Below are 26805 nucleotides of genomic sequence, written 5' to 3' on the forward strand. Positions count from 1 at the left end.
GTACTGCCAACCTCCCAGTTCAAAAATCATGAGTTAGGCCCCCAAAACTCATGAGATTTAAAAAAAAACAACCCACATCTTGAGTACTTTTTATATGCCTTGTGACTATAGTTCACATGTCTGAGTTTTTCTCCATAACTATGGGGGCCGGAAACTGGATTTTTGAATGAAAGCTGAGAGTCTCATGCATTCACGTGACTCCAGGAGCGGGGGCTTTAAGAAAAACACCAAATACCACAAGACTGGAGTAGGTAACACTGTTTACATGTAGCTGTCAGTAATACACCATAGTCAAAAAGTGTTTGCACAGATGATTTGTTTAATAAGTGATCCTCAAAGATCATATTCTTCAAAACCCCATTGCGTTTGTGACTAATGCACAAACAGAAACAGGGGTTAAATACACTCAGGAGATTTTGTTTCTCCAGCTCTAATGACTCTGGGATAGACTTTACCTCCTAAGTAGTAGTTTAGCTGGTGAGTTAGCCCATTGACTTAAATCAGACTCTTTACAGGCTAAGGGACTATTCGGCTAGTGAGGCTGGTGGAATCTTGATCTTATATTAACAGTAATGGCACGAAATAGTGAACCCACTTATGGCAACATTTAAAAGGATCTTCTGCAAGAGCCACGAGGAAGTATAAAGGCAACGGAAGCCATTGCCTCAATACCTTTTTGTTTCGGTGGCTGTAGAAGTCAAAGCTTTCCTACGGCGATGCAGTGAGAGAGATGATCGCTTTAAAGAGGGGCAGTCTTAACGAAGGTCCTTGCTGTTTAGCCATGAAGGAACAATGGATCAAATCACATTCCCCTCCTCCCCAGTGCACGTGCGCCCACGCGCTCCCACACAAATATATCCCTGGGTGGCTGATGCACAGTATTTCTTTTGAACGGGGCTGATCATTAAGCGGTGCTGTCAAGAAGTAGATCTGATGGGCCCTGGACTATCCACAAGGCACTCGTGCAGTGCTCATTCGTCTCGTTTAGTTTCACTGTACTCCTGCACCATTTGTCTGTCCAAGGCCTGTGATGGTAACAACAGGGCTGGTGGCTTTTCTCCCACTTCCCTTTTTTTCTCCTCTCTCTCTCTCTCTCCCCTCTCCACCCCCCCCCCCCCCCGGCTGATGGATATGCAGAATATGTGGGATGAAGCAAGCGATACTGTCACCGAACTGATGGTGTTCAGTGACTCCTTGAGCTCTTGGCTGGTCTGTACTGCAGGAGCCTGACACCCTGACTACTGAGGCATAAAAAACAGAGCATTGGAAGCCTCAGCCTGTCAGGCGCCAGAGCGTCCCCCAGAGAGGCCCAGAGATGTGTACGCAGAGGGGGGAGGGGAGCAGCGGCTGGGGAGGGGCGAGGAGAGAGAGTGAGAAAAGAATCAAGCAATGAAATGTTGGCTCGTTTCTACTGCTGCTCATGCAGGAGCACGGCTGATTACTGAAAAAGGAAAGCCACCTGTTCAGTAGCATGCACAGCACAAGAACAGGGAGAGCTGGGTCTTCCTGAGCCGCTAGCTAGGAGGGGATGGGGAACACACAAGATCCAGATGACAGTGCATGGGAATCCTAGCGAGCTCTGCTGTCCGGTCTCTGTGGCGAGAGAGGTCCTCTGAGAAGTTAATGTTGCACATTTTGCAGGAGGAGGCTGCAAGGCATGCTCAGGACGGCTGCATGGTGCAGCCGTGCTCGGGACTGGGGTTGTTGGCTCGTGCTTGGAAGAGTGGGGCTCGAGTTCTCATTCAGATTCGGGATGCCTTGTTGAGGGGGTCTGGTGAGAGCTCCTGATGTGTGGGATGGGAACCGGGGAAGTGATCCATACAGCTCACTGCCCTCTCCTTGTTCCGTGCTAAATGACGGGCTGGGAACTGGTGGAATGGTCCATGGGACAGATATGGCAATTCACACTGTCCTACATCCCACCACTGCCACAACATATGTCACAGCTTCAGGGTAACTGCGTCTATATTCCCCCTCCGGGGCTGCTTGAGGGCACCCTCTTAACTGTTTCTGGCTCCCAGCCATCACCTCTCTTGGGCGGAGACCCGGGTCTCACTCCCTCCTGACCTGGGGTTTTAAGGCTGCACAGCTCCCTGATCTACACTGTGATATCCACAGCAACCCCGGCTGCCTAAAAACCCCAGTGCCTGCACTTTGCTTTCTCTCCAGAGGCCCTGACCTGTGTCATGCCCACAGTTATAAGTTATCAGACATCTCCTTAGTGCATTGATTCCTAGCGTAAAAACATCACAGAGAAAACATATTAAAACAGGAGAAGTTCCTACACCCTGGCTAAAATGTTTACCAGAGGTCAGCCCCCACTCCAATCCAGAGCTCTGGTAGTTTTAGTCCTTCAACCCTCCCTCTCCGCAACTGGGTTTTCCCCATGGTTATAAGTTCATCTGTCTTAGGTCCAGAACCAGCACAAAAGCTGGGGAAATCAGCCATTTCTTTGTACAGGTTGGGCCTTTGATCTCAGCCTTCTGTAACAGGTAAACAGCAGACAATAACCCTGTTCTCAGGAGTAGCTTCAAAAGGCTGGGTTTTTGCATAACCAGAGGTGGGTAGCTTGCCTTAACCTCTGCCTAGGGATTCCCCAGGAAATCCACTTAATGTCCCCAAAATCCATATTTGTCTGGCACAGGTTCAGTATAGTCTTTTGAACTCCCAGGTCTTACGTCTGTCACATCTCCCCCCTCCACACCCCGCCAAGAGGCTACATACAATTTCAGACCCCAATAATACATAAACTTGGTACAATTAGGTCTTTCAAGGATATTGCAGGAAATTGACATATTTGTCACCAGTTCCTGCTGAAGAGACCACAATACACTCACACCCTGAATACTGCATGCAGTTCTGGTCGCTCTGTCCCAAAGTAGATATAGTAGAATTGGAAAAGGTGCAGAGAAGGCAACAAAAATGACTAGCAGTATGGAACAGCATCCATATGAGGAGAGATTAAGAAGACTAGTACTGTTTGTTTTAGAAAAGACAAGACTAAGCATGGGGGTACAATAGATGTATACAAAATCATGACTGGTGTGGAGAAAGTGAATAAGGAAGTGTTATTTATCCCTTCACATAACACAAGAACCATGGGGGCACCCAATGAAATTAATAGGCAGCAGGTTTAAAACAAACAAAAGGAAGTATTTCTTCACACAATGCACAGTCAACCTGTGGAACTCCTTGCCAGGGGATGTTGTGAAGGCCAAAAGCATAACTGGGTTAAAAAAAGAATTAGCTAATCTTAAGGGTATGTCCACACTACCCGCCGGATCGGCGGGTAGCGATTGATCTGTCGGGGATTGATTTATCGTGTCTTTTCTAGACGTGAGAAATTGATCCCCGAACACGCTCCCGTCGACTCCGGAACTCCACCAGGGCAAGAGGTGGAAGTGGAGTTGACAGGGGAGCCGCAGCCGTCGATTCCGCGCCGTGAGGACGGGAGGTAAGTCGAAATAAGATACATCAACTTCAGCTACTCTATTCCCATAGCTGAAGTTGCATATCTTAGATCGATCTCCTCCCGCCACAGTGTAGACCAGGCCGTTCATGGAGGATAGGTCCATCGATGTCTATTACCAAGATGGTCAGGGACACAACCCCATGCTCTAGGTGTTCTTAAACCTCCAACCACTAGAAGCATCTGGCACTGACCACTGTCAGAGACAGGACACTGCACTAGATGGACCATTGGCCTAACCTAGTATGGCCATTCTTATGTTCTTGTTAGTGAGTGTAGCTAGGGTGCTTCCCTGCATTCTAGGGGAACCCTTTGACTTATTTCCTGGACAGTGTTTAAGCCATTATCTTTCATAATTTCACATTTCACCTATGCATATAATAAACATTCTTTTAGCGAGCCAGCCATCCTGTGTAATAACCATCCTGTGTAATATCCTACATTAGAATATATCGGCCTGAGCTGTCTGATGCCCCCTCTTATCCCCATCCCACTCCCACAGTCAGACTCCAAGAACCTTTGTTAGTGTCCATATTGATTCAGGCTGCAGGCAGGCCAGTGGAACTCATCACCCACATCTGATTGCCTGCTAGCCCCAGGGTTTTGAGGGACTAAAACTTACCAGAGCTCAAGGTTGGAGTTGGGGTGAGCTCTGGTTATCTTCTTAGCATGCATGTAGTTCTTCAATTGTTTTAATATCTTTTCTCTGCAGTGCTTTCACCTTACGGAAAAATATGCTTGCTTAGAAGGAGATGTGTGGTAACTTGGCAAAATGCAGGTGCTGGCCTTTTTAGGCAGTCTGGTTTGCTGGGAATATTGCAATGTAGATCACGGAGCTGTGTGGTTAAAACCCCTGGTCAGGATGGAGTGAGATGAGGGTCTCCTCCCAGGAGAGGTGATGGATAGGAGCTGGAAACCTTTAAGTGAGTGCCCTGGAGGGGTCACAGCAACCATTATGCCCCATAGAGGTGCAGTTACCCTGAAGCTGAGACAGCCCATACAGCTCATGACTCTGTCCTTGTGCCCTCTCCCTGGATGTGCTGCGGTATGATGGAGTGGCCCAGACATCTCATTGGCCTGTCCTTGATGTGACAAACTGGGAATGCTGAGTTGGTGCCTCAGTGTCCCCTCTGCAGTTCTTAAGTATCTAGGTGGTGGATTAGGGTGTGTGGTTGCTGCAGGGGAAGGGGCCAGTGCACCTAAATGCCTGGCACTCTGTCTCCTAGCAACTGATGGCCTGGGCCCCTCCTCTGCAAAGGTGCCAGCTGAAGGTGTTGGAGACAAAGAGGTCAGGTGACCTCCTGGCCCGGGAAAGGAACTGAGCAGAGGAGGAGGGGCTGGAGGTGGTTTGGGAGTCTGGAGCTGGCTGGGGACGAGGAGTGAGGGCAGACGTGGGGGTCTGGCTCGCTGGGTCCCAGAATGGACCCGGCCGAGGGGTCCGGTTCGCGGTACCTACAAGCTCTGTTTTAGACCCTGTTCCTGTCATCGAATAAACCTCTGTGTTACTGGCTGGCTGAGAGTCATGTCTGACTGCAAAGTGGGGGTGCAGGACCCTGTGGCTTCCCCAGGACCCCGCTGGGGCGGGCTCGCTGGGGGAAGCGCACGGAGGGGCAGAGGATGCTGAATGCTCCAAGGAGAGACCCAGGAGGTGAAGGCATGTGAGCTTCTTGCCCTGAACAAGTCTGCTCCAAGGGAGAGGGGGCTCCCCAAAGTCCTGACTGGCTTTGTGGGGAGCAGTTCCAGAGCATCGCCCGGTGACTCCGTGACACCTTGTGTCATGCCCATCCTGCCATTTTTGGTTATTTTAAAGTAATGTTTTAACTGAGTTTTTTTTATTCTAGTTGCTCTCCTCAACCAGTAAAGAGGGCAAACACCCCCATTCACAAATCTCGGCACGTATGTCTGCTCAGTGGGAAGAAATTTGTAAATAGCATGTGTCAGGCAGGCTGTGAGGTTGGTATAGAAATCCCTCGCCATGTGCAATGTAGCCGTGTGATCAAACAATTGCGAGGTAACGCACGCCGTGGAGCTGAACTGTCCCTAAGCACTTGAGGGAGGACGAGGGCTCTGCATTCACCCTACAGTTACTCAACATTTTGTTGTCCCATATGCTTTGAGGGAGTCAGTGCTAGTCCTGGCTAGAGAGGGAGTCTGGAGCAAGCTGGAAACCCAAAGGAAAATAGTTGGCGTTTGGGCTGAGCAGGCAGTCTCAACTGCAAAGAGAGGGAGCCCTCAGCTCGGTTGTAAAGGGGCTTGTTAAGTGACCCTTCTCTGAAGCTGAATAGCTATTTGAATTTAGTTCTAGTCAAGCATGGGTTGCAAATTCCAGGTGGCTCCTCTGTTTTTCAGCCTGGTTCTACCCTTCCTACGTACAGTGGGTTTTGACAATGTTAATTCACCTTGGAAAATGCTCAGGACACCATAGTATCAGGCGATGGTCAGACCGTTACCGCATGCCGCCCCTCCGCCCTTCAGCTGCCGATTCATCCTACCGGCACCAGGCATGTCTGACATACAGTCCTGGTTCCGTCGGGCCCTTGTAGCTGCTCTGAAGCACTGACCTATCACTGGAATGTATGTGTAAACACCTGGAAGACAGTTGACCCAACTGATATGTTCTGATATGTATTGTGTCAAATCTGTGCCCACAAACACAGACCACCGGAACCACTCAAACTACCCGCATGCCTCTGTTTGTGCATTAGCTGATAGAACCCAGACTAGGGTGACCAGACGTCCTTATATTATCGGGTCTGTCCCAATATTAGGAGCTTTGTCTTATATAGGCAACTATTACACACACCCCTTCCCGATTTTTCACACTTGCTACTTGGTCACTCTAGCCCAGAGAATGACTGCAAATGGTAGTTGTTAGTAGTAAGCTAATAGACACCACTAGAGGGTGACATAAAGTCCTCACAGCCAGTGGGCTTCCTAACCAATGACACCTACACCACTGGTGACAGCACAGGTGCTGCACTCTTCCCCATCCCAGAAATCATTCGTTCACATACAGGAAATGCATAACCAATATTTACACTGGAAAGCTCCATTGTGTTTTGTTATGACAGAATATTCAGTGTAATGCATCTTATTTAGAACACTCTTCTCTCACCCCTCTCTTACTTCTTTCCTCATCTGCTTTATCTCCTTCCTCCGTCCCAAGCCCTTCCTCTCTTTTCACTCTCAGGACCATTTTACCAATGTTCCTCATTGATCCTTTGCCTCCTTGCCTTTTTCGCAATAGCTCATTTAAAAAAAAAACAACCAAGAATAAACATTAAGGCAGAGTTAACCTTCAGGTATTATATATCGTGTCCTTCATCATTCAGCAGGACAGGGAACAGAGAGGAAACATATATGCTATGCACTTCAACAGGAATAGAAATTTGGGAGTGACTCCATTTCTAGTCACTCGCAGTGATTAATAGAGTTGTACAGAAGCAGTAATAATAATGATAATTAATAAACCACCCAAGCCTTTTACAGAAGTCTAGTAAAGATGTACTGGGCCCTTTAAGGAGTAATGTTTAATAATCTGACATTCAGTTGTTTGAATCTTTATTTTTCATTTCTATTCCCATGAAAGCACCTTAAGCCGTCAGTTTGGAGCAGCTGTTGGAACCACAAAAAATCTCTGAGCTTTTAATGTTAAAGAAGCAACCGTAAGGACCAAGGAACTGCCAGACTGGCTCAGACCTGAGGTCCATCTAGTCCCATATCCTGTCTCTGACAGTGGCTAGGACCAGATGCTTCAGAGGAAGGTGCAATCAGCCTTGCATTAGGCAGGTGTGGAACAATCTGCCCCTATAGTAGGTCTTCTCCAAGTCCCTAGTTAACAGAGATCAGTTTAAATCCTCCTTCAAAATATACGTAATTTATGTTAGCATTTAGCTTTGGATACTCCTGGTATCTATATAAATCTCCAATCCCTTTTTGAAGACTGCTAAGTTTTTGGTCTCAACCATATCCTGTGACAATGAGTTCCACAGTCTAATTCCATGTTCTATTTGTGTTTGCCTCCTTTTATTTTCATTGAAAGTCCTCTAGTTCTTGTGTTACGGGGGCAGGGAGAACAGAAATGGCCTATCTCCCTTCTCTAGATCAGTCATCGATTTTTATGGATTTCTATCATGTTCCCCCTTATTTTGTCTCCTTTCTAAGATAACAATCCCCGTCTTTTCAATCTCTCTTCATCTAAGTGATTTTCCAGGCCCTTGATCATTCTCATTGCCCTCGTCTGAGCCCCCTCCAGTTCTGGAATATTCTTCTGAAGATGGGGTGACCAGCACATAACACGTTATCCAGATGAGGCTGAGCCACTGTATAATATTTTTTGTATTATTCTCCATCCAGTTCCTTATGCATCTTGTTTGCTTTTCTGACTGCAGCTTCCCATTGAGCAGAGGTCTCCTTTGAGCTGTCTGTAATGACATGGCATTTTAACTAGAACTAGTTGGGAATTTTTTGACAATGGTATTTTGTTGAAACATACAGTTTATGAGAAAGGGGTGGTTTTGATGAATTTCTTGAGTTGGAAAAAAGTTTCAAATTGTCAAAACATCTCATTTTGACACTTTGGAAATGAAAAAGGTCAGGTTTTGTTTCTAAATGGATTTTATTTTGGTTGTTTTTGAAATTTAAGTTGATGTATAATAAAAAAAATTAGAATAAAAAAGGTCAATATCAAAATGATTGCAATGAAATCTTTCAATTCACCTGAATGCAGGTTTTATTTCTGGTTTTGTGATTCATGATTTTTTTTTTGAGTTTTTGACTTTTTGTCCCCATTTTGGGTGGAAATAACTTCTGAAATCCCAAATCTACAAGCTGTGTTACCCAACTTAAAGAGGGACTTTTATTTTCATTGAAAGTCCTCTAGTTCTTGTGTTACGGGGGCAGGGAGAACAGAAATGGCCTATCTCCCTTCTCTAGATCACATAGCATTCTCTGGCTTTATTTTGTAGGTCTGGTCTACACTAGGGGGGCGGGGGAGATTGATCTAAGTTATGCAACTTATTGCATAGTCGATGTACTTAGATCAACTTACCGTGGTGTCTTCACCGTGGTGAGTCAACTGCTGCCGCTCCCCCGTCGACTCTGCCTGCACCTCTCACCGAGCTGGAGTACAGGAGTCGACGGGAGAGCGCTCAGGGGTCGATTTATCGTGTCTAGACTAGACACAACAAATCGATTCCCGCTGGATCGATCCCTGCCTGCCAATCCAGCGGGTAGTGTAGACATACCCATACTCTAGTTATGGGACCTCCCTTCCAATAGATACAGCAATAAAGTTCTGGCTCATGTGAGCACAAGACAGTTCAGATGAACATACTAGGCCTGGCAAGGATCACTTGTGACCTTCTTCTTGGCTTTTGTCAGGTGGCTGATGGCCTTAATGTTTTGATGAACGTGTGTGTGTGTGTGTGTGTGTGTGTGTGTGTGTGTGTGTGAGAGAGAGAGAGAGAGAGAGGTGTCAGAAAAAAATAATTCCTGACAGATTGTAGAATAATAATAATTATTATTATTTGTATTGTGGTATTGCCTAGTGCTAGGTGCTGTACACACTCATAACAAAGTGACGGTCCCTGCCCCAAAGAGCTTACAATCTCAGTATTGAACAAGAGATGAGATGTGTACAGAACACACATCTGGGGAGAGCAGAAGGTAGCAGTGAGACGATCCTGAACAATGTGGTAATGCTGTGAGCTCACATGATACTTTGTATGGCAGGAGTTCAAAGCCCTACACAGACGTAAGCATCGTTATCCTGGTTATAGAGAGGGAGAGAGGTCCTGAGGCTTGCCAAAGGTGATGTCGTAAGTCAAAGGCAGCAGTTTCCTTGAACAAACTGAGATGCTGGTGTCCATGTCTAGAACTTTAACGGCTCCATCCCCTCCAGCTTTTGGAAAGCCTGGTTGAGGAGTTAGGCTGTACCTCTTCCCCTCAGCTTGGCCAAACTGGGGCCCAGATATAGTATGGGGCAACTTAATTCCAGGGATGAGGCTCAGCATGACCCTGAGACCCCTGGAATTTCTCCTGAGAGTATCTAGCCTTAGTGTTCCCTATCCTGGTGAAACATAGAAGGAGCTGGAAAGATTCCCACGGGTTTGGATCAGGCCCAGCATGAGGAACATGAGGAAAATCAAAAGGAAAACTCCATCCACTGATTTAGAGTTTGTTTTCTAATAAGTGTCCCAATTTCCATTCCCTAGGGAGCCAGGTGGACCGTAAAGCCTACAATAAGAATTGCACTGGATATCACCTAGACTGCAGACTGCATTTAGCTGCTTCTTCCCCCTCGCCTCATCAGTGTGTGTTTTAGTGCCAAATTACCATTTGTTTTGTTTTCTCTTTTCCCTTACTTAGGGAGCGAGTTTTCTGGAAGTCCATACAGCCACCCACAATATTCAACATACAATGACTCCTGGAGATTTCCCAACCCTGGATTGCTAGGTAAGTTTTCCTACCCGAGTTTCTACAGGAACAGCCTGCTCACTGCAGCTGGGGCTTGTCCTGTAGGCGGCTGCATATCTCCTCACTGGATGTTGGGCCAACTCTGGCCTTTGTAAATGTCCAGTCATGGTAAGTGAGAAGCATCTCCTTGCATAGTCTTACGTGTCCTTGTTGGATTCCCTCTGGCTGCCCACAATAATAACAATCCTGGTTCAAAATATACTAGTACAGACCCCTGGGCCAGCCTGGGGTCCTGTCTCTCTGCTCGCTCTTCTGTCTCCATCTCTCTTTCTCTGGCACGCACGCACCACATTGCCTCAGACCTTGCCCCCATTCACTGACAGGTACAAGATTCAGATTTGTTATTTGGAGGGCTACGGAGTCCCTTGACTGCAGAACATGGTACGGTCACTATGCTGTTAAAAAATAACAATATCCTGGTGTTTGTAATCAACTGAAAATGTTTGTTTCCAAATTAGAATAAATAGTCTATGCCAGAATCCAAGACCAGAGAATTGCCTGCAAGGTTAGTTCAACCTGCTCGTCTTGCGCCCTACCAATGCCCATTCTTATCAGCCCCCCATTTCATGTCTGCTTTTTAATTTGGCTTTTGCCACAGGTTGGGGCTCCATTTCTGGGTGGGCTTCTGCTAGCAGGAACCCCTACACCTGTGCAAAATCTTTTCAGCATGAGGGGAATCTCCTGAGCCCAGGGTCTGTGTTAGCAGATCCTCATGCAGGATGGGGGCCCTAATCTACAGAGTGAACACGATCCATTTTATACCACTGTCTCAAAAACTGGCCCCTTTGACTTTATATATACACACAGCACACAGTAATGAGGATTTTCTTGCACAGTTTGCATGGAGGAGGCAGGCAAAATACCAATTAGTTGTCCTCTATCAACTGTAGGAATAGAAAAAAACAAGAAGTCCTTGTGGCACCTTAGAGACTAATAAATTTATCTGGGCATAAGCTTTCGTGGGTGCTGCCATGTAGGATCTAGCCCAGGAGTTAAGATAAAACTTTGATTTGGATGCTTGAATCCACTTTAACTGAGATACATAAGGAAGGGAGGGTGTTTTTCCGCAGCTCTTTTCAAAGACAATGACCTGGTTTTAAATTGTACAATTGTAGCAAAATTCAACAGCAACTCTTCACCTCGTAGGAGTTCCCCGAATATGAAAGGGGTGTTCTGTACACGCAGAACTTAGCAGCAGCAACAAAAACATGTCATTTGAAAAGGCTGCCATCTGCAAAGTAGCTAGATTCTGAACCCCTTACTCATATTGGAAAGGAATTACTTCCCCTAGTAGCCTCATGTACTGATGACATACTGAAGTTTAAATACCTCGTGAAAACGCACTGCTACTTTGAGATCTGCAAGTAACAATAATAGCATACTTCCCTGGAAATTTCAGATTGCCTGGTCATATATGGATATAAATATATCAAACATTGTGAGCTGGACTCTTGGCCAGTATAAATTGGTGTAGTGCTTTGAAGCCAATAGAGCTACACTGATTTGCACCAGCTGAAGACCTGTCCCAGTGTCTTGAAAAGTTGCAATTCGATTGAACTGAAGCAAAAGATTTGCCTTCATTTTAATCCCCTATGTTACAGTCACTTCAAAAAAAGCACTTCTGAGCCATTTTGAAATTTTTCTGAACAGTGTATTTGTATGATGGGTAAGGCTAAGATTCAGTCAGGGGTATTTTTGGTAAAAATCATGGACAGGTCATGGTCAATAAATAAAAATTCACGGCCCGTGACCTGTTCATGAGTTTTACCAAAAATGCCCCTGACTAAATCTCTACTTCTGGGGCCCTACTGCGCTGGGGAACCCCTGCTGGGGGAGGCCTGCTCCAGAGTTGGGGGTTGACTGTCCCCTGGCCGGTGCTCCCGGGGACCGCTCTCTGGGCTCCCCCCTGGCTACTACTCCAGCCACCCTGGGACCACTGCCACTCGGGCCGTTCCCCGGGACACCCACAGGACCGCTGCTCGGGCACTCCCCAGAGCCAGTCACACCGACCACTGTTCCGGTGGACACCGGAGCCACCTGCCCGGAGCCTCCCGAGCAGTGGCCGGAGCAGCTGGCCTTGGGTCGCTCCAGCAGCGGCCGGTGCGGCTGGCCATGGGGCGACCAAGCAGCTGGGGCCAGCTGCCCAGGCAACCCTGAAGTCGGCCGCTGCGGAAGTCTCGGAGGTTGGGGAAGTCACAGATTCCATGACTTTCTGCCACCTCTGTGAAAGAATGATCAGCTAGGAGGCAACAAGAGCCATGTAGAGTGTCAGAAAAAGAAATCTAAGCTCAAGATTTATCCTTTGGAGCCTGATCCTCTGTCCTCTACTTGGGCAAGGCTCCCACTGACTTAACCGGTAGCTCAATGAGAGTAAGGAAGATGGGGCTGGGCCCCAAGTCATGGTTTCACAGGACTTATTACTTTCATAGCAATGTGAGTTAGGGAGAGAATGTTGGCTCCGAGTTACCGTCCATACTCGGAAAGGCCTAACTGCTGTGACTCTACATTCCTGCAGCCAAGATTTTGGGGGGTTCTTTTAACTCTATAAAGGGTGTTTTCACTCGCATGAACGCTGGTCTCAAGAAGTATCGGATTCAAAGCCGTGACCCTGACAAAGTTAATCACAGCATGCAGTGGCAAGGCTTGTTTTCCAAAGTCTACTCCCTTATTGAGATGACAGTGTGACACCTTGAACACTTAAAAGAATACACGGTCAGTGAATTCTTTTTGCTGGTCAGGAAAGAATCGTAGCAACAGGAGTTGCAGCAAGCTGAGATTTTGCCAGCCCCTAGTGCATCCTTGGGGGAAACAGAAACTTGGAAAAGGGGAGCAGTGGCAGTGAGAAAGGAAATTTCAGCGTGAAAAATGATAGATGGGGAGCAGCACGAAAGATAATGGGAGTCAAGTGAGCTAAAACCACAGGTGACCTAAAGGATGGAATTGTTGCTTCCAGGGCTTTTCCTTCCAAACATGCATTAGCTGTGAAGAGTGTTAGCTAGTTTCCCTCCCTTAGGGTGGTGTTTTACCATTAAACGGGACCCGGTAGGTTGAAGTAGCTGATCATACGGCAATACCAATTCTGCACCTCTATACATACACGTCTCTTTGTTCTGTGGGGCTAATCCTTCCATAGCGCACTGCTGCCTACATACACCCCTGAGCTCAGTTCAGTTTTCATACTGGTCCCATAGAGGTTAATAGCGTCCTCACCAGGCTGTTCTGAATGCAATGCTCTATGGCTCTTGTCACCAGGCCGATGACCAAACTAAAGTAACTGAATCAGAGTGTTTGAGTTTTCTTCAGTAGTTTTAAATCACTGGACAGGTACCAAACAGGCAGAGCCATCTAATGCCAGCACAAGTCATTACCGCTGCCTGGAGCCTTCAGGCCATTCTGTTCGACGCTGTTCAGTTTCTTATACTGCTCTGATCGGCCTGGTACCTGAGTGCCTTCCTCTGCGTTCAAGTGATGTAACCAGCCTCGGGTGTCAGATCCCTCCTGGTTTGTAGGCTTTAGATTCTTAAAAATAAGGACCCAATCCTGCACCCACTGAAGTCAGCAGGAGTTTTGCTGCCAACTTAGTGGGAGAGAAATAACCTCCTCAGTTTCAATATGAGTGTGTCTTCTGAGCACAGCTTAAACCTTAGTTTTCACTCTTAAAGTTGTCCGGCTGCAGTGACCAGTTATCAGTGTGTAATTACGTAGAGAGCAGTCATAAGGCTAGGTGCGTCCTTCTTTGTTTTCCACTGCAGTGTTAAAATCATAAAGGCTGCTGTGATTTGTATGAACACACACACACACACACACACACACACACACTGTTACCCGTTATTGACGTCTAGCGAGCCTGCCTGTTTAAAGTCTACTTACCACAAACATGCTAAAAGTGGATAATAGCAACACAGTCTAATGAAGAAAAATGATTCAATTTCATGCTGGTTTGTTGTAATAACTTCTTTACCATTTTCACTCATTACTTTCGACTGGATGTTGATCACGGCAGATTTTGTTTGATGCACTGTTCCCACTTCTGAACTGATGTGATTTGTGTGCATTGTGAAATGTAAGTGAGTATGACAGGGTTCCCTGTTGGATATACCTGAGCTATCTAGCTCTTGTTACAGGAGACAGGGTCACAAGATCGACAATATTGGCATGGCTTCATATGAGGTGAAAGGGTTTGGAACCAGTCAATTAGGATTAGAATCAGTTCTTCGGGGGGTTTCTATAAAAGGATTAGAGAACAAGTCTGTGCCAGAAATGACTGTGTCAAGAAATAAATTGATGATTATATGAATTAGAAAGAAAAAATGACAGAAGAATGGACAAGTTTATTCTAGATGAGAGGGTAATGACAGGGGGAGAGAGTGAATGTTTTGTGATGTGATGGTTTCATTTTTCACTTTAAATACAGGCCTTTTTGATTTCACCACAGAAATGTGAATTGGAGAAAATCAAACTTACAAGAACTGTGGTGCTGTTGAGCAGCTTCAGAGAAATATTGGGCTTTAATAGCTGCACTGAGTAAGAAATGTAATGGGGGCAGGAGAAGGCTGGAGGAAAATGGCTTTTGTTCTTTCATTCCTGCGAGATTCAGGGTGGGATCCTGGTTCCCTTGAAGTCAAAGTGAATTTTGCCATTGACTTCAATGGGGCCTGGATTTCCCCCTCTATTTTTTATCCAGCAATGATCTATTTTTTTCCCTAAATTTTCATTGCGTTTTTGCCTTAACACTGAGACCTGCTTGGTCGCTCCGTTTGGCTTTATCGCTCTGAATCGCTAATTAATTGTGTAAAAGCAGAGCTTTCCCTGAGTCTTGTCCTTTGATGGTGCTGGATCTGGAACCCTGGCTGAAGCATGCGTCTAGACGGTTGGGAAATCCTGACTGGGCATCAACTTAGACGCCAGGACAACACAACTCATTGAATTGTAGGGCAGGGCAACCAGTGCACTAGATTCTAGGGACTAAAAAAGGACGTTCTTGAACAGTCTCCTGTTTTTTTTAAATTGATCTCACATTGCACATGGCTCCAAAGCAAAACCTTGGATCTGAACACCTCTGTGCGTTGGGGCACAGACTGGTTGGAAAATAGAATCCCATTCTTGGAGGGGGAAAAATCAAACAAAATGAAGATTTTGTGCTTCATTGTATATGTGCCTGATTTCTTTGTCCTATAAAAGACGTGGAACAGAACAATTTTTTCTCTTTAGTTTCTAATTGAAAAAAAATGTTCCAGTTTTCCAAGTGTTTTGTTGTTTGTTTCCCCCACTGTCTCTCTCTTTATTTCCCTTTTTGGAACAGGGAAGGAGGTAAAAAATCATTGGAAGTAGGGGGGAAAACCCAAAGCACCAGATCTTTAACAACCAGAAAAATGAATGGAACTTTTTCACTTCCATGTTTTTAATATGAATCTTCTGACCAAAATAATAATTTTTCATTAAAATTTTCAGTTGGACTGAAAAGCCACCCCCCCTTTTTTGTTGTTGTTGGACTAGCTCTAATTGGAACTGTTGAAAAATCACATCCAGCACAATGATCAAACCAGGACTTTCAACACCCCTCTGAGGTAGCTCCCCAGGTGTGTTATTTCCATCTTCAGGATCATAGGGTTGGAAGGGACCTCAGGAGGTCATCTAGTCTAACCCCCTGCTCAAAGCAGGACCAATCCCCAAGTGGTCCCCCTCAAAGATTGAGCTTATGACCCTCAATTTAGCACAGCAATGCTCAATCCACTGAGCTATCCCTCTCCTCCCCAAAAAAATAAATAATAATCGGAGATATACCTAGCTCCTAGAACTGGAAGGGACCTTGAAAGGTCATTGAGTCCAGCCCCTGTCTTCACTAGCACGACCAAGTATTGATTTTTGCCCCACAACCCCTCAAGGATTGAACTCATAACCCTGGGTTTAGTAGGCCAATGCTCAAATCACTGAACAATCCCTCCCCAAAAAAATTCTGCCTCAGTTTCAGCCCCTGCTGGGGATTTGAACTGGTTGAGATTGACTAACACAGGCATGGATGATCCTCAGCTGGTGTAAATTGGTGTAGCTCCACTGGCTTCAGGTTTGATAGGGAACCAAGGCACAGAGAAATTACATGATTTGTCTACTGTCACAGAAGGAGTCTGTGACAGAAACAAGAATTAAATGCAGATCTTCTGGGCCCCAGTATCTAAGCCACAATGCCCTCATTCTCACAAGTTTCTGCCCTTGAGATTTGCCTTTCATTGCAGCCTTCCACCTGCACTACAGGGGATTCCCTGCTCTGCAAGGTGAATTTTATCCAGTAACACTAAACAAAATTCTGCCACCCTCACTTGATCCAACCCCCCATGCAAGTCAAAAGGAGTTTGGTTCAAGGGAGAATGCCCATTGAGTTCCTACTGAAAAGGAACACTCATGCACTACCAAGCTGCAGACCTCTGAATGTTAGGCGTGCTGCTACTGGTATCTAGCTGGTCTCCATGGGGTAGCATTTGTAATGTTGTTTGAGAATTTAAAGGATCATATCAGATGAAGGGTGTGTTCCTCCTCTTCCTATGACTGTACAACACTAGTTAACACTCATGAATATGAGTGCATGAAACAAAGGGAATTAATTTTTCATGTGTCTCAATGAAATTCCTTTTAAACATTTCTTCTATACATAAATTCCCTCCACCCCCCATCCTCAAAAATCACTTCCTTTTGAACTACACTGGCATCAGTCCAGTCCATACTTGTTGCTCTCCTTTATGAACTCTGAAATGCTATAAAATAACTGTTCTTAAACTTTTTATCTTCTTAAATAGGTTTTTATCATCTTCCAGTGCAAACAGTAAATGTTTCCCCAACAGGAACATGCCTTTCCTTGAGACAGGAATACTTGAGATGCAGCAAGGAGTCAAAACCATCATATGCTTTTAGAGTTCATCTAGTCTGACCCCCTGCATAACACAGGCCATTAATTTTAACCCAGATCCCCCCTCTATTGATCCCAAAGACTTAAGTTAAACCAAAGCGTTTTGATCCTTGGGAGACTACACTGTTGTGTGCCATAGGGTAGAGATCAGGAGAGACCAAGGCGCAACCATTGCCCAAGGCCCCTGTGGTGGCAGGGCATGGATTAGATGAGATATGCCCAGATGACCCCCCGTCTGTGCTACAGAGGAAGGTAAACTCCCCCATGGTCTCTGCCAGTCTGACCTGAGGGAAAATTCCTTCCTGACCCCAAATCCAGAGATCAGTGTGACCCTGGGCATATCTGAGGAAGACCTACCAGCCAGAAATCTAAGACAGAAGATTTTCTGTACCACCTCACTGCACGGTCCACCCCAACCAGTATCTCCTCTATAGCCAAGGCAGATCTCTTATGCTTCAGAGGAAGGGGTTGGAGGAATTAAAACTGTGTACAAGGGAAATACATTCCTTCCTGAGCCCTGCAGATGGACTGGCTGAAGCCCTGAGTGGCTCTCCAGTCAAACATGTTCTCAAGAAGAAAGAGTTCAATAACCAAAAACTGATCCCTAATTCTTCCTCCTAGCTGGGGTGTCTTTCTCTGTAATCTGTGTTGACCCTAATCTAGACAAAAATCTCTGGAAGATAGATATAACTCTCAGAGTTTAACCCTGCTATACCAACCCTCCATACTGAGAGCCTCCTTAAAAAGGCTATTCTGGAGCTTGCCCACAATATGTATTTGCTTTCTCCTAACTCCAGACCATTTCTGGAACAAAGATGGCTTCCATTTCTTGTCACCTGACCTTTTACATTGTTTGAGACTTAAAGCTATACCAGCAGTCCGTTTAAGCTAGCTGAAAATGCGGTGTTTTCCTGCCCTCTCTTGGGAGAGTCCAATCTTCTGTTCTTCTGAGGTGAAAATATGATCACGGTGGCTGAACTTTAAACAAGAAAACAATCTACCTGACTTCATTGGGATGACTTGTTGGATTATGTTAAGCATGCGCGTCAGCCTCTGCAGAGTCAGACCATTGTCCTGCGTTCCAGCTAGTCCTGTTCAAACCCATAGCACCTATCCCACCTCCTCTGCAGCAGGTTTGCCAGTCACAAGTGGTGGTAAAGGTGGGCTTTCTAATAAGCTTCTTTGTAATGCAACGGTCCTCAATCCAGTGTCCCCGAATCGAGCTCTCCGCTGACATAGCAGCTGGAGCTGCCCTGCCAGGAATTACTTGTAAGCAAGCGACACGGCACCTGGTGCAGTTGTCCATTATTGATGTTCAGCCCAAATATTTGATGACCTGCGGGGGCTCAGAGCATTGTAAAGCAGTTCCCTCCCCCTGTTGGGATTGCAAGCTCAGACTCAGTGGTGCAGAGTAATTGAGGCCAGGGTTGTGTCTTGTGCTGGCATTTCACTGAGGCATGTTAGTGTAACACTGTTTTTGCTGACCTGCCAGTGCCAAGGCAGCTTGGACATTGGCGTTCGCCAGTGGTGAGGAAGTCTGAGTTGAGTTCCTGGCATGCAGGAGGCAGGAAAACACAAGGCAGTGGCATGGGTGTTGGTGTGTTAGTAGAGCTATGTCTTGAGGAGCCTCTTGCTCCGTTGAGAGGCCAGATCTCCTTTGAGAATGTGGCTAAACTGCTTGAGCCTGGGGAGTATAGTAGGAGAGTTACGGTAATGTTGGACACCCTGCATTGGCTCAAAAGTGTAAATTGGAGATGATGGTACTTAGTGACCACAGGCAGCGCACATCCTCAGGTTAGCAGATCACTGTGTCCTGACACATTCTGATTCTATTTTAGGCTCTGATTGCTCACCTGGTGTGCAGCCAGTCTCACTGCATGCCCGGCCCTGGTTACTGTGTGAAGGCATTTTCCGGTAACCGTAGCAGCAGGGCTGCAGGTGGGGGCGTACACAGAGAGAAAAGAGACTAGGGAAGGAATGGGGGTGGCCTTGAGCATGAGTGGTGGCATTTCTCTAAGCCCAGCCCAAAGGATCCCCCTAAACATCAAGAGGGGAGCAGGAAAACCTGCAGAATTCTTTTAATACATTATTTTTTAAATAGAATTCCAGAAAGGGTGCTTGACCTGGAAACTGACTATTTCAAGATGAGTTACTTCACAGACCAAACAAACTCAAGCTGGCATTAGAATCACGGAATCCTAGAATATCAGGGTTGGAAGGGACCTCAGGAGGTATCTAGTCCAACCCCCTGCTCAAAGCAGGACCAATCCCCAACTAAATCATTGTCCCTTTAAGACCCAAACTGATCTTTCTCATTTGAGTAAAAAGGGAGCATTACCAATGAGTACGAGTCGAAAATCAAAAAGGAAATAGAGCTTTGGAAGAGAGAACCCTCTCTCAGCTCAGCAGAGAGACCAGTCTGGGTGAGTGGAAAGAAAAACCCTGTCTGTAAAAATTACAGCTGGAGCTGAAATCAGCTGACTTTGCATATTCTTTTAGCACTCAGGGATGCAGTTCTAGTGTTCCCGTGTCAGCACTTGGCCATCTAGAACACAGTCCAGTGTAGATATTTTTTTGAATCCCCTTTCCCCGAGTCTGGTGGAATGCAGGCAGTCTCTGCCTGTCCCAGAGGTGGTGAGCCACAAGCCGAGAAAGCAGAGCCACTGGGCAAGAAAGGAGACCTGTTTTCAGCCAAAGCAGTTTATTGACCGTAAAAAGCTCTTTTTGCTGCCACACCAGAGCGCAGGACTCGGCAGAAGAAGAATGGGCAGCCCTGAGCTGCAGGAGCGGGTGAAGCTAGCTATGTTAACGTTTGTGGTCTGAAACTATGACAACAGGCACCACATAGATCCAGGTGAAACGAGCGGCAGTTCTTCCAGTAAACAGCGAGGTGCATGGGGGGCAGGATGAAAGATATTTCCTGGAGCAAATCCCCTTGCATGTGAAGGGCGCAGCCCCAACCTCTGCAGAAGCATGGAACCCAGGGGTCCCTCTAGGGTCTGGGGCAGAAGGAAGCAGGCTGTGAATGCACCAGCTGGCTGCTTTGGTTGGCCTCCCTCCACTTGCACTGGCTCAGCACGTGCTGTGGGGCTTGGCTGAACCCATTGCTGGAGTTGAGGCTGCATAGCACCAAACGGAGCGGTGTCCGCTGCCCGGACGCGCTGACAATCTAAGCATAAGACCAGAGCCGGCGGGCGGATACAGTCCAACAGGGAGAGCACTAGGAAACAGGACAGGATTGGTCATGCTAGAAATAGCCGGGTAGCCGCAGCAGCGTGGGCAGCGGGATGTACCTGAGGGCTTGTACTCCCTGCCTCGGCCTGTGCTGTCACAGCTACGCTTCTGCTTTGAGTGTGTACATCGGCCTGAGCTGGGAACTCCACCTGCGGCTCTGGCATAGACACACCCTGAGAGTTGAGACCTCTCTCAAAATGGAGCAGCTCAGCCTTAACAGCTGGCATTGGTTCAGGGGTTTTGGCTGTTGCCTCCTCTCTGCGGCGTTACGGAGGGAACGAAGGGAAGAGCTCTCCAGGCTCCCTATACGCCCCGTCTGGCCCTCAGAGACAGACCCCTCATCGCGACTTTCCCCAGGTCTCCACACGTTCTCTGTGAAACTCTGTGAATTCAGTGTTGATGCAAAGCTAACTACAGAATTTTTTGCATTTCTGATGTGTACAGCCGGGGGCACCCAAAACGTATAGCACAGTATGCAGGTGTATGTGTGTGTGCATGGGTGGGGGAAGCAGGTATGTTCTTTCTGTCCCTTTTTACTATATCTGTACATGCAAGGCCTGATTCTCTAATGTGCTGAGCACTTGAGGCTCCAGCTGAAGTCACTGGGGCTCAGCACCTTTGTAACGAGCCTAGCATAAATCCACATGGTTGGCTAGAAGAAATCACTGTTTTGGTTGACCTAGTAGACTCGCTGCTAATGGACTATGAGGACCGTCGTTCAAGCCTTGGGTCTGGTAATGCACACGGTGCACCCACTGTCTGGGGCCACCGCTGATTGCTTAGACTTGCTCAGGTCTTCAGGAGCAAGCCCAGGTCAGTGTGACTGGACATGCTGTTGGCTTTATTAACCTGCCAAATTCCTTGAAGACCTAGGGAATGAGTTTAAGTGTCTTTGCCCTCTCCACAGTGTGGGTAAACCCACAATCTCCATTCAAAACTGCATGCCACAAACTTTGGGCATGCAAAATGCAGCGTTTGAGGCCAAGGTGAAGCCCCTTTGGGGAGAGCTAGCTCAGTTAGGGCAGGGATAGATCAGTGGTTTGAGCAATCCCCTGCTGAAGCTAGGGTTGTGAGTTCAATCCTTGAGGGGTTGTTTAGGGAGTCTGGGGCAAAATCTGTCAGGGACAGTACTTGGTCCTGCTGTGAAGGCAGGGGACTGGACTCAATGAACTTTCAAGGTCCCTTCCAGTTCTATGAGATAGGTATATCTCTGTATATATGTGGCACTTGGAAAATTAGCCCTTTTTAAGTCTATTTCTCATACTCCTTTTTGTATGCTGTTGTGTTACCTAATAGTCAATCCTATCTAGACACATATACTTAAAAAGTAACCCACACCTACATTCAACCAGAAAATCTAGATTCTGAAAGGATGATCCAATCTAGCGATGCTCAATTCTAAGGGGCCAGAAAACAGTCACTAATATTGTGCAAATTCCAGGGTTTGATTCAATTCAGACACACTCAAGCCCATCGGCATACCTGAGTTTGCAAAGCTTTGAAACTGGCTTGCTTGATGCAGCTGGATATATGTATTCAATGCTGAAGGCATATTGGATGGAGACCTCGCGTATTGGATCCACTTCTGACTCGAGTGACCAATTTCAAAGCTCCGACACAGAATATCAACTCCGGACACTTAGCAGATAAAACATTAGCCACTTGTGATAGTTTTAAAATGTTTTCGAATACCAAATAGATTCACAAATGCCAGGAAAGGTTCACAGATACTTCACAGAACCAATCCCCCTCTGCCCTTCTCCAAGTTTATTGAATTCTCCCCAACCAGATCTAATCCAGACAAATGCCTTGATCCCACCAGGGGACCTGATAGCATAGATCCATTTACCCAGTGAGACTCCACACGACCATAAGGGTCCGGGCTTGCCCATCTCTTTGCAGAGCTGAAGATATCGAAAGGAGAAACTGAAATGTGAGGTGCGTTTTAAAGTGATGTGTCTTGTAGCATTTTTGTTGTACCACTTTGCAGGCCCTTATCAGCTTGGGTCTAACTCCAGCCAAGACAGATCTCTGGGGCACACGGTGTGTTGGGCAGGCTGCCTCCTTTTGACCTGTGTGATCCTCATAACCATCTTCTCTCTTTCAGGCTCTCCTTATTATTACAGTGCTGCAGCCCGAGGAGCAGCACCCCCAGCAGCTGCTGCTGCCTATGACCGCCACTGACCCAAGGAGTCTGGAACTCCAGCACTTACTAAACATATCATCCTGGCTGACGGCATCCGATTCACCATGAAATAACCATGCAAATCAGACTGCAAGGAAGGAAGACAAAAGTATCCAGTAGGAACCCGCTGGCTGAAATTTTACTCTTTAAACTGGGTGAACTAATTATTATTATTTTTTAAATCCATGAAATTCTGGCGATATTAACTGGGCTCTCATACAAAACAAAGAAATGGGAGAAACCAGTTCTGCTGCCGTTCCATCTGATTTGAAAGGTGCAGTAGCTGCATCCTACACACAGCCTACTGATCTCCCTGCCTCTGGTTCTCTCAGCTGTGCCTGGGGACCGGAAGCAGTTCTGACTTTGAGCAGGCCAACTCGGGATGTCTCCCTTAAGGTGCATTGATGCAGGCTGTGTGACTCAACATGAGCTGTCTGGCTTTTTTTTTTTTTTTTGGTAAATAAGGATTGGTCTGCTCAATTTACACAGCACCACTGTAAATAACTTGCTTCCTTGTGTTACTTTTGAGAGTGGCTTAGCGTAAACAGCAACATGGTACAAATTATGAACCGAAAATGCATCTGAAAAATGTGTTTTCAAACTGGTGCACTGATTCAAAGAATTCAGTAAGCTTTAACCGACTTTGAACCAGGTTAACATTCATTGTGGCTATATTTGGGGCTGATGTTATTTCTATATACAGCGTCACCGCTGACAGTCGTGTGTGCACATGCTATGAGCTGGCACGGAACACACGAGCAACTGAAAGACATGAGCGGTTTGTGACATTTTACTGCTAAATATTAATTTATGTTTGTTTGTAATCATAACTAGCACTGAAACAAATTCTCTGCTTTCAAGTTAAACCACATCAGAGAAGGAATTCCTAATTAATAACCAACCCCTTATGTACATCTATATAGATTACTTGTGAACACCCAATTATTTCTATTTTGTAAAGAAATGAGAAAAATCCCAAGGTGATGATTTTTCAAATTGATATCTCAAACAATATTACATTCGGGGCTGCCATGCACACTGAAACATACAAACGCTGCTTTACAAATCAAACCAATGGGGGACACACACATTTTGGGATACCTATATGTTTAAATGAAGACATTTCTCAAAGTCATTCCTTGTACACAGTGGGCTACAGTAAATCCATTCCATTGGAATCCATAAAGTTACACTGGGGATAAATTTGACCCATTAATTCTGTATATTCCCCCTCCCCCTCAAAGAGAGAGCATTAATAGAACCAAGTGACATTTTGTTCAATGTTCTCTACTTCCCGGAGCTAATGAACAGAAGAGGGCAGCTTACAGATGATTGGTTAAGCTAGTACATCAATCACCACCAATTCCATGGAACCATATCAACTGCTCATTATTTCCCGAAGGAACAGCTTTTTTTAATCCTATATGATCAGCAAACTTCTCATCTGCCCAAAGGGAAAATTAGAAGTGTTTCCACTGGAGACAATGGAAAACTCCCACTGACTCACATGGGCTCAGGATCTGCTCCATAGCCTTGCGCAGAGTTGCCATAATTAGTGTGAAAGGGACAAACTCTACCATCCTTACACTGGTGAGCACTTACACGCTTAGTAATCTCATTTGGGCCCATGATTAAGGGTCTAGCCCAAAATAGGTCTCCTATAAGTGGACAATTGAAGTACAAATATTATTTCCAGAGTAATAACTTTTTAATTATAATTTTATCTTTGTGCTGCTTGTTCTGAATGGATGTCAGCAAATCAAATGGTAGCAATTCAGTGAGTTTTGGCTGCATGTTCCTTCCAAAACCTTTGTACTATATTTAGTATGTCTTCTGATCAGACTCGGAACAGAGAGTTTCTAGTTTCCAAGGCAGATAGTCTCTAACTGGAGCCGGGTTCCTGCCCAGGAGTTTAGGTTAGTAAACATCCACATACCCACAGATGAAATGTTCAGAGGCTAATATGAGGGGGAAAGGAGTCCAGGAGAGCTGACTGTATTTTAAAGAAGCCTTATTGAGGGTGCAGGAACAAACCATCCTGATGTGCGGAAAGAATAGCAAATATGGCAGGCAATCAGCTTGGCTTAACAGAAATCGTCGGTGAGCTTAAACACAAAAAGGAAGCTTAAGAAAAGTGGAAACTTGGACAGATGACCAGGGAGGAGGATAAAAATATTGCTCAGGCATGCAGGAGTGTAATCAGGGAGGCCAAAGCACAATTGGAGTTGCAGCTAGCAAGAGATATGAAGAGTAACAAGAAGGGTTTCTACAGGTATGTTAGCAACAAGAAGAAGGTCAGGGAAAGTGTGGGACCCTTACTGAATGGAGGAGGCAACCTAGTGACAGATGATGTGGAAAAATATGAAGTACTCAATGCTTTTTTGCCTCAGTCTTCATAGACAAGGTCATTTCCCAGACTGCTGCACTGGGCAGCACAGCATGGGGAAGAGGTGAGCAGCCCTCAGTGGTGAAAGAACAGGTTAAGGACTATGTAGAAAAGCTGGACACACACAAGTCCATGGGGCCAGATCTAATGCATCTGAGGGTGATGAGGGAGTTGGCTGATGTGATTGCAGAGCCATTTGCCATTACCTTTGAAAATTTGTGACGATCGGGGGAGGTCATGGACGATTGGAAAAAGGCAAATATAGTGCCCATCTTTAAAAAAGGGAAGAAAGAGAACCCAGGGAACTACAGACCAGTCAGCTTCACCTCAGTGCCTGGAAAAATCTTAGAGCTGGTCCTCAAGGAATCCATTTTGAAGCTCCTGGAGGAGAGGAAGGTGATCAGGAACAGTCAACATGGATGCACCAAGGGCATGTCATGCCTGACAAACCTGATTGCCTTCTATGATGACATAACTGGCTTTGTGGATATGGGGAAAGTGGTGGACATGATATATCTTGACTTTAGTAAAGCTTTTGATACGGTCTGCCACAGTATTCTTGCCAGCAAATTAAAGAAGTATGGATTGGATGAATGGACTATAAGGTGGATAGAAAGCTGGCTAGATCGTGGGGCTTAATGGGTAGTGATCAACGGCTCGATATCTAGTTGGTAGCCAGTATCAAGCAGAGTGCCCCAGGGGTCAGTCCTGGGGCCGGTTTTGTTCAACATCTTAATGATCTGGATGATGGGATGGATTGCACCTTCAGCAAGTTCGCAGATGACACTAAGCTGCGGGGAGAGGTAGATATGCTGGAGGGTAGGGATAGGGTCCAGAGTGACCTAGACAAATTGGAGGATTGGGCCAAAAGAAATCTAACAACAAGGACAAGTGCAGAGTCCTGCACTTAGGAAGGAAGAATCCCATGCACTGCTACAGACTGGGGACTGACTAGCTAAGCAGCAGTTCTGCAGAAAAGGACCTGGGGGTTACAGTGGAGGAGAAGCTGGATATGAGTCAGCAGTGTGCTCTTGTTGCCAAGAAGGCTAACAGCATATTGGGCTGCATTAGTAGGAGCATTGCCAGCAGATCAAGGGAAGTGATTATTCACCTGCATTTGGCACTGGTGAGGCCACATCTGGAGTATTGCGTCCAGTTTTGGGCCCCCCACTACAGAAAGGATGTGGACAAATGGGAGAGAGTCTAGCAGAGGGCAACAAAAATGATTAGGGGGCTGGGGCCAGGGGCGGCTCTAGGTATTTTGCTGCCCCAAGCACAGCAGGTAGGCTGCCTTCGGCGGCTTGCCTGTGGAGGGTCCGCTGGTCCCCCAGCTTCGGCGGATCTCATGCCTGTGGGAGGTCCGCCAAAGCTGCTGGACCAGCGGACCCTCCGCAGGCAAGCTGCCGAAGGCAGCCTGCCTGCCGCCCTCGCGGCGACCGGCAGAGCGCCCCCCAGTGGCTTGCCGCCCCAAGCACATGCTTGGCGTGCTGGGGCCTGGAGCCGCCCCTGGCTGGGGCACATGATGTATGAGGAGAGGCTGAAGGAACTGGGATTGTTTAGTCTACAGAAGAGAAGAATGAGGGGGGATTTGATAGCAGCCTTCAACTACCTGAAGGGGGGTTCCAAAGAGGATGGAGCTCGGCTGTTCTCAGTGGTGGCAGATGACAGAACAAGGAGCAATGGTCTCAAGTGCAGTGAGGGAGGTCTAGGTTGGATAGTAGGAAAAACTATTTCACTAGGAGGATGGTGAAGTGCTGGAAAGGGTTCCCTAGGGAGGTGGTGGAATCTCCTTCCTTAGAGGTTTTTAAGGCCCGGCTTGACAAAGCCCTGGCTGGGATGATTTAGTTGGGGTTGGTCCTCCTTTGAGCAGGGGGTTGGACTAGATGACCTCCTGATGTCTCTTCCTACCCTAATCTTCTATGATTCTATGAAAGTAGCCATTATTTTTCCTCTTTTGACAATTAATAGTTGATAAACATTATTCAGTTTAAAAAGCTACATAACAGTATGTGCAGCTCCTTTATTTGAGCAAGCAGTGCTCTCTTCTTTTGAGACATTTTTTCCAAAATCATCCTCTGAATCCTCACTAAATGTTGGGTTATCATTCTACAGTAGGGTTGTAAAGGGAATTTTCTTTCTCTTGGATAAAGGTG

At 46.4% G+C, this 26805-nt stretch overlaps 1 protein-coding gene across 2 annotated transcripts in view; it reads left to right on the plus strand.

The window, feature by feature from the left end:
• PAX5 (paired box 5) overlaps positions 1 to 22605 on the plus strand; it is a 216960-nt gene extending 194355 nt beyond the window's left edge. For both annotated transcript variants that reach the window (XM_045021445.1, XM_045021446.1), the window contains 2 exons: positions 9839 to 9925; positions 22189 to 22605. In XM_045021445.1, coding sequence (XP_044877380.1) covers positions 9839 to 9925; positions 22189 to 22265 — 164 coding nt within the window. In that variant the 3' untranslated portion in view covers positions 22266 to 22605. The remainder of the gene's footprint in view (positions 1 to 9838; positions 9926 to 22188) is intronic.
• Positions 22606 to 26805: the final 4200 nt, after the last annotated feature.

The sequence above is a fragment of the Mauremys mutica genome, chromosome 6 (genome assembly GCF_020497125.1).
Source record: "Mauremys mutica isolate MM-2020 ecotype Southern chromosome 6, ASM2049712v1, whole genome shotgun sequence".
NCBI lineage: Eukaryota > Metazoa > Chordata > Testudines > Geoemydidae > Mauremys > Mauremys mutica.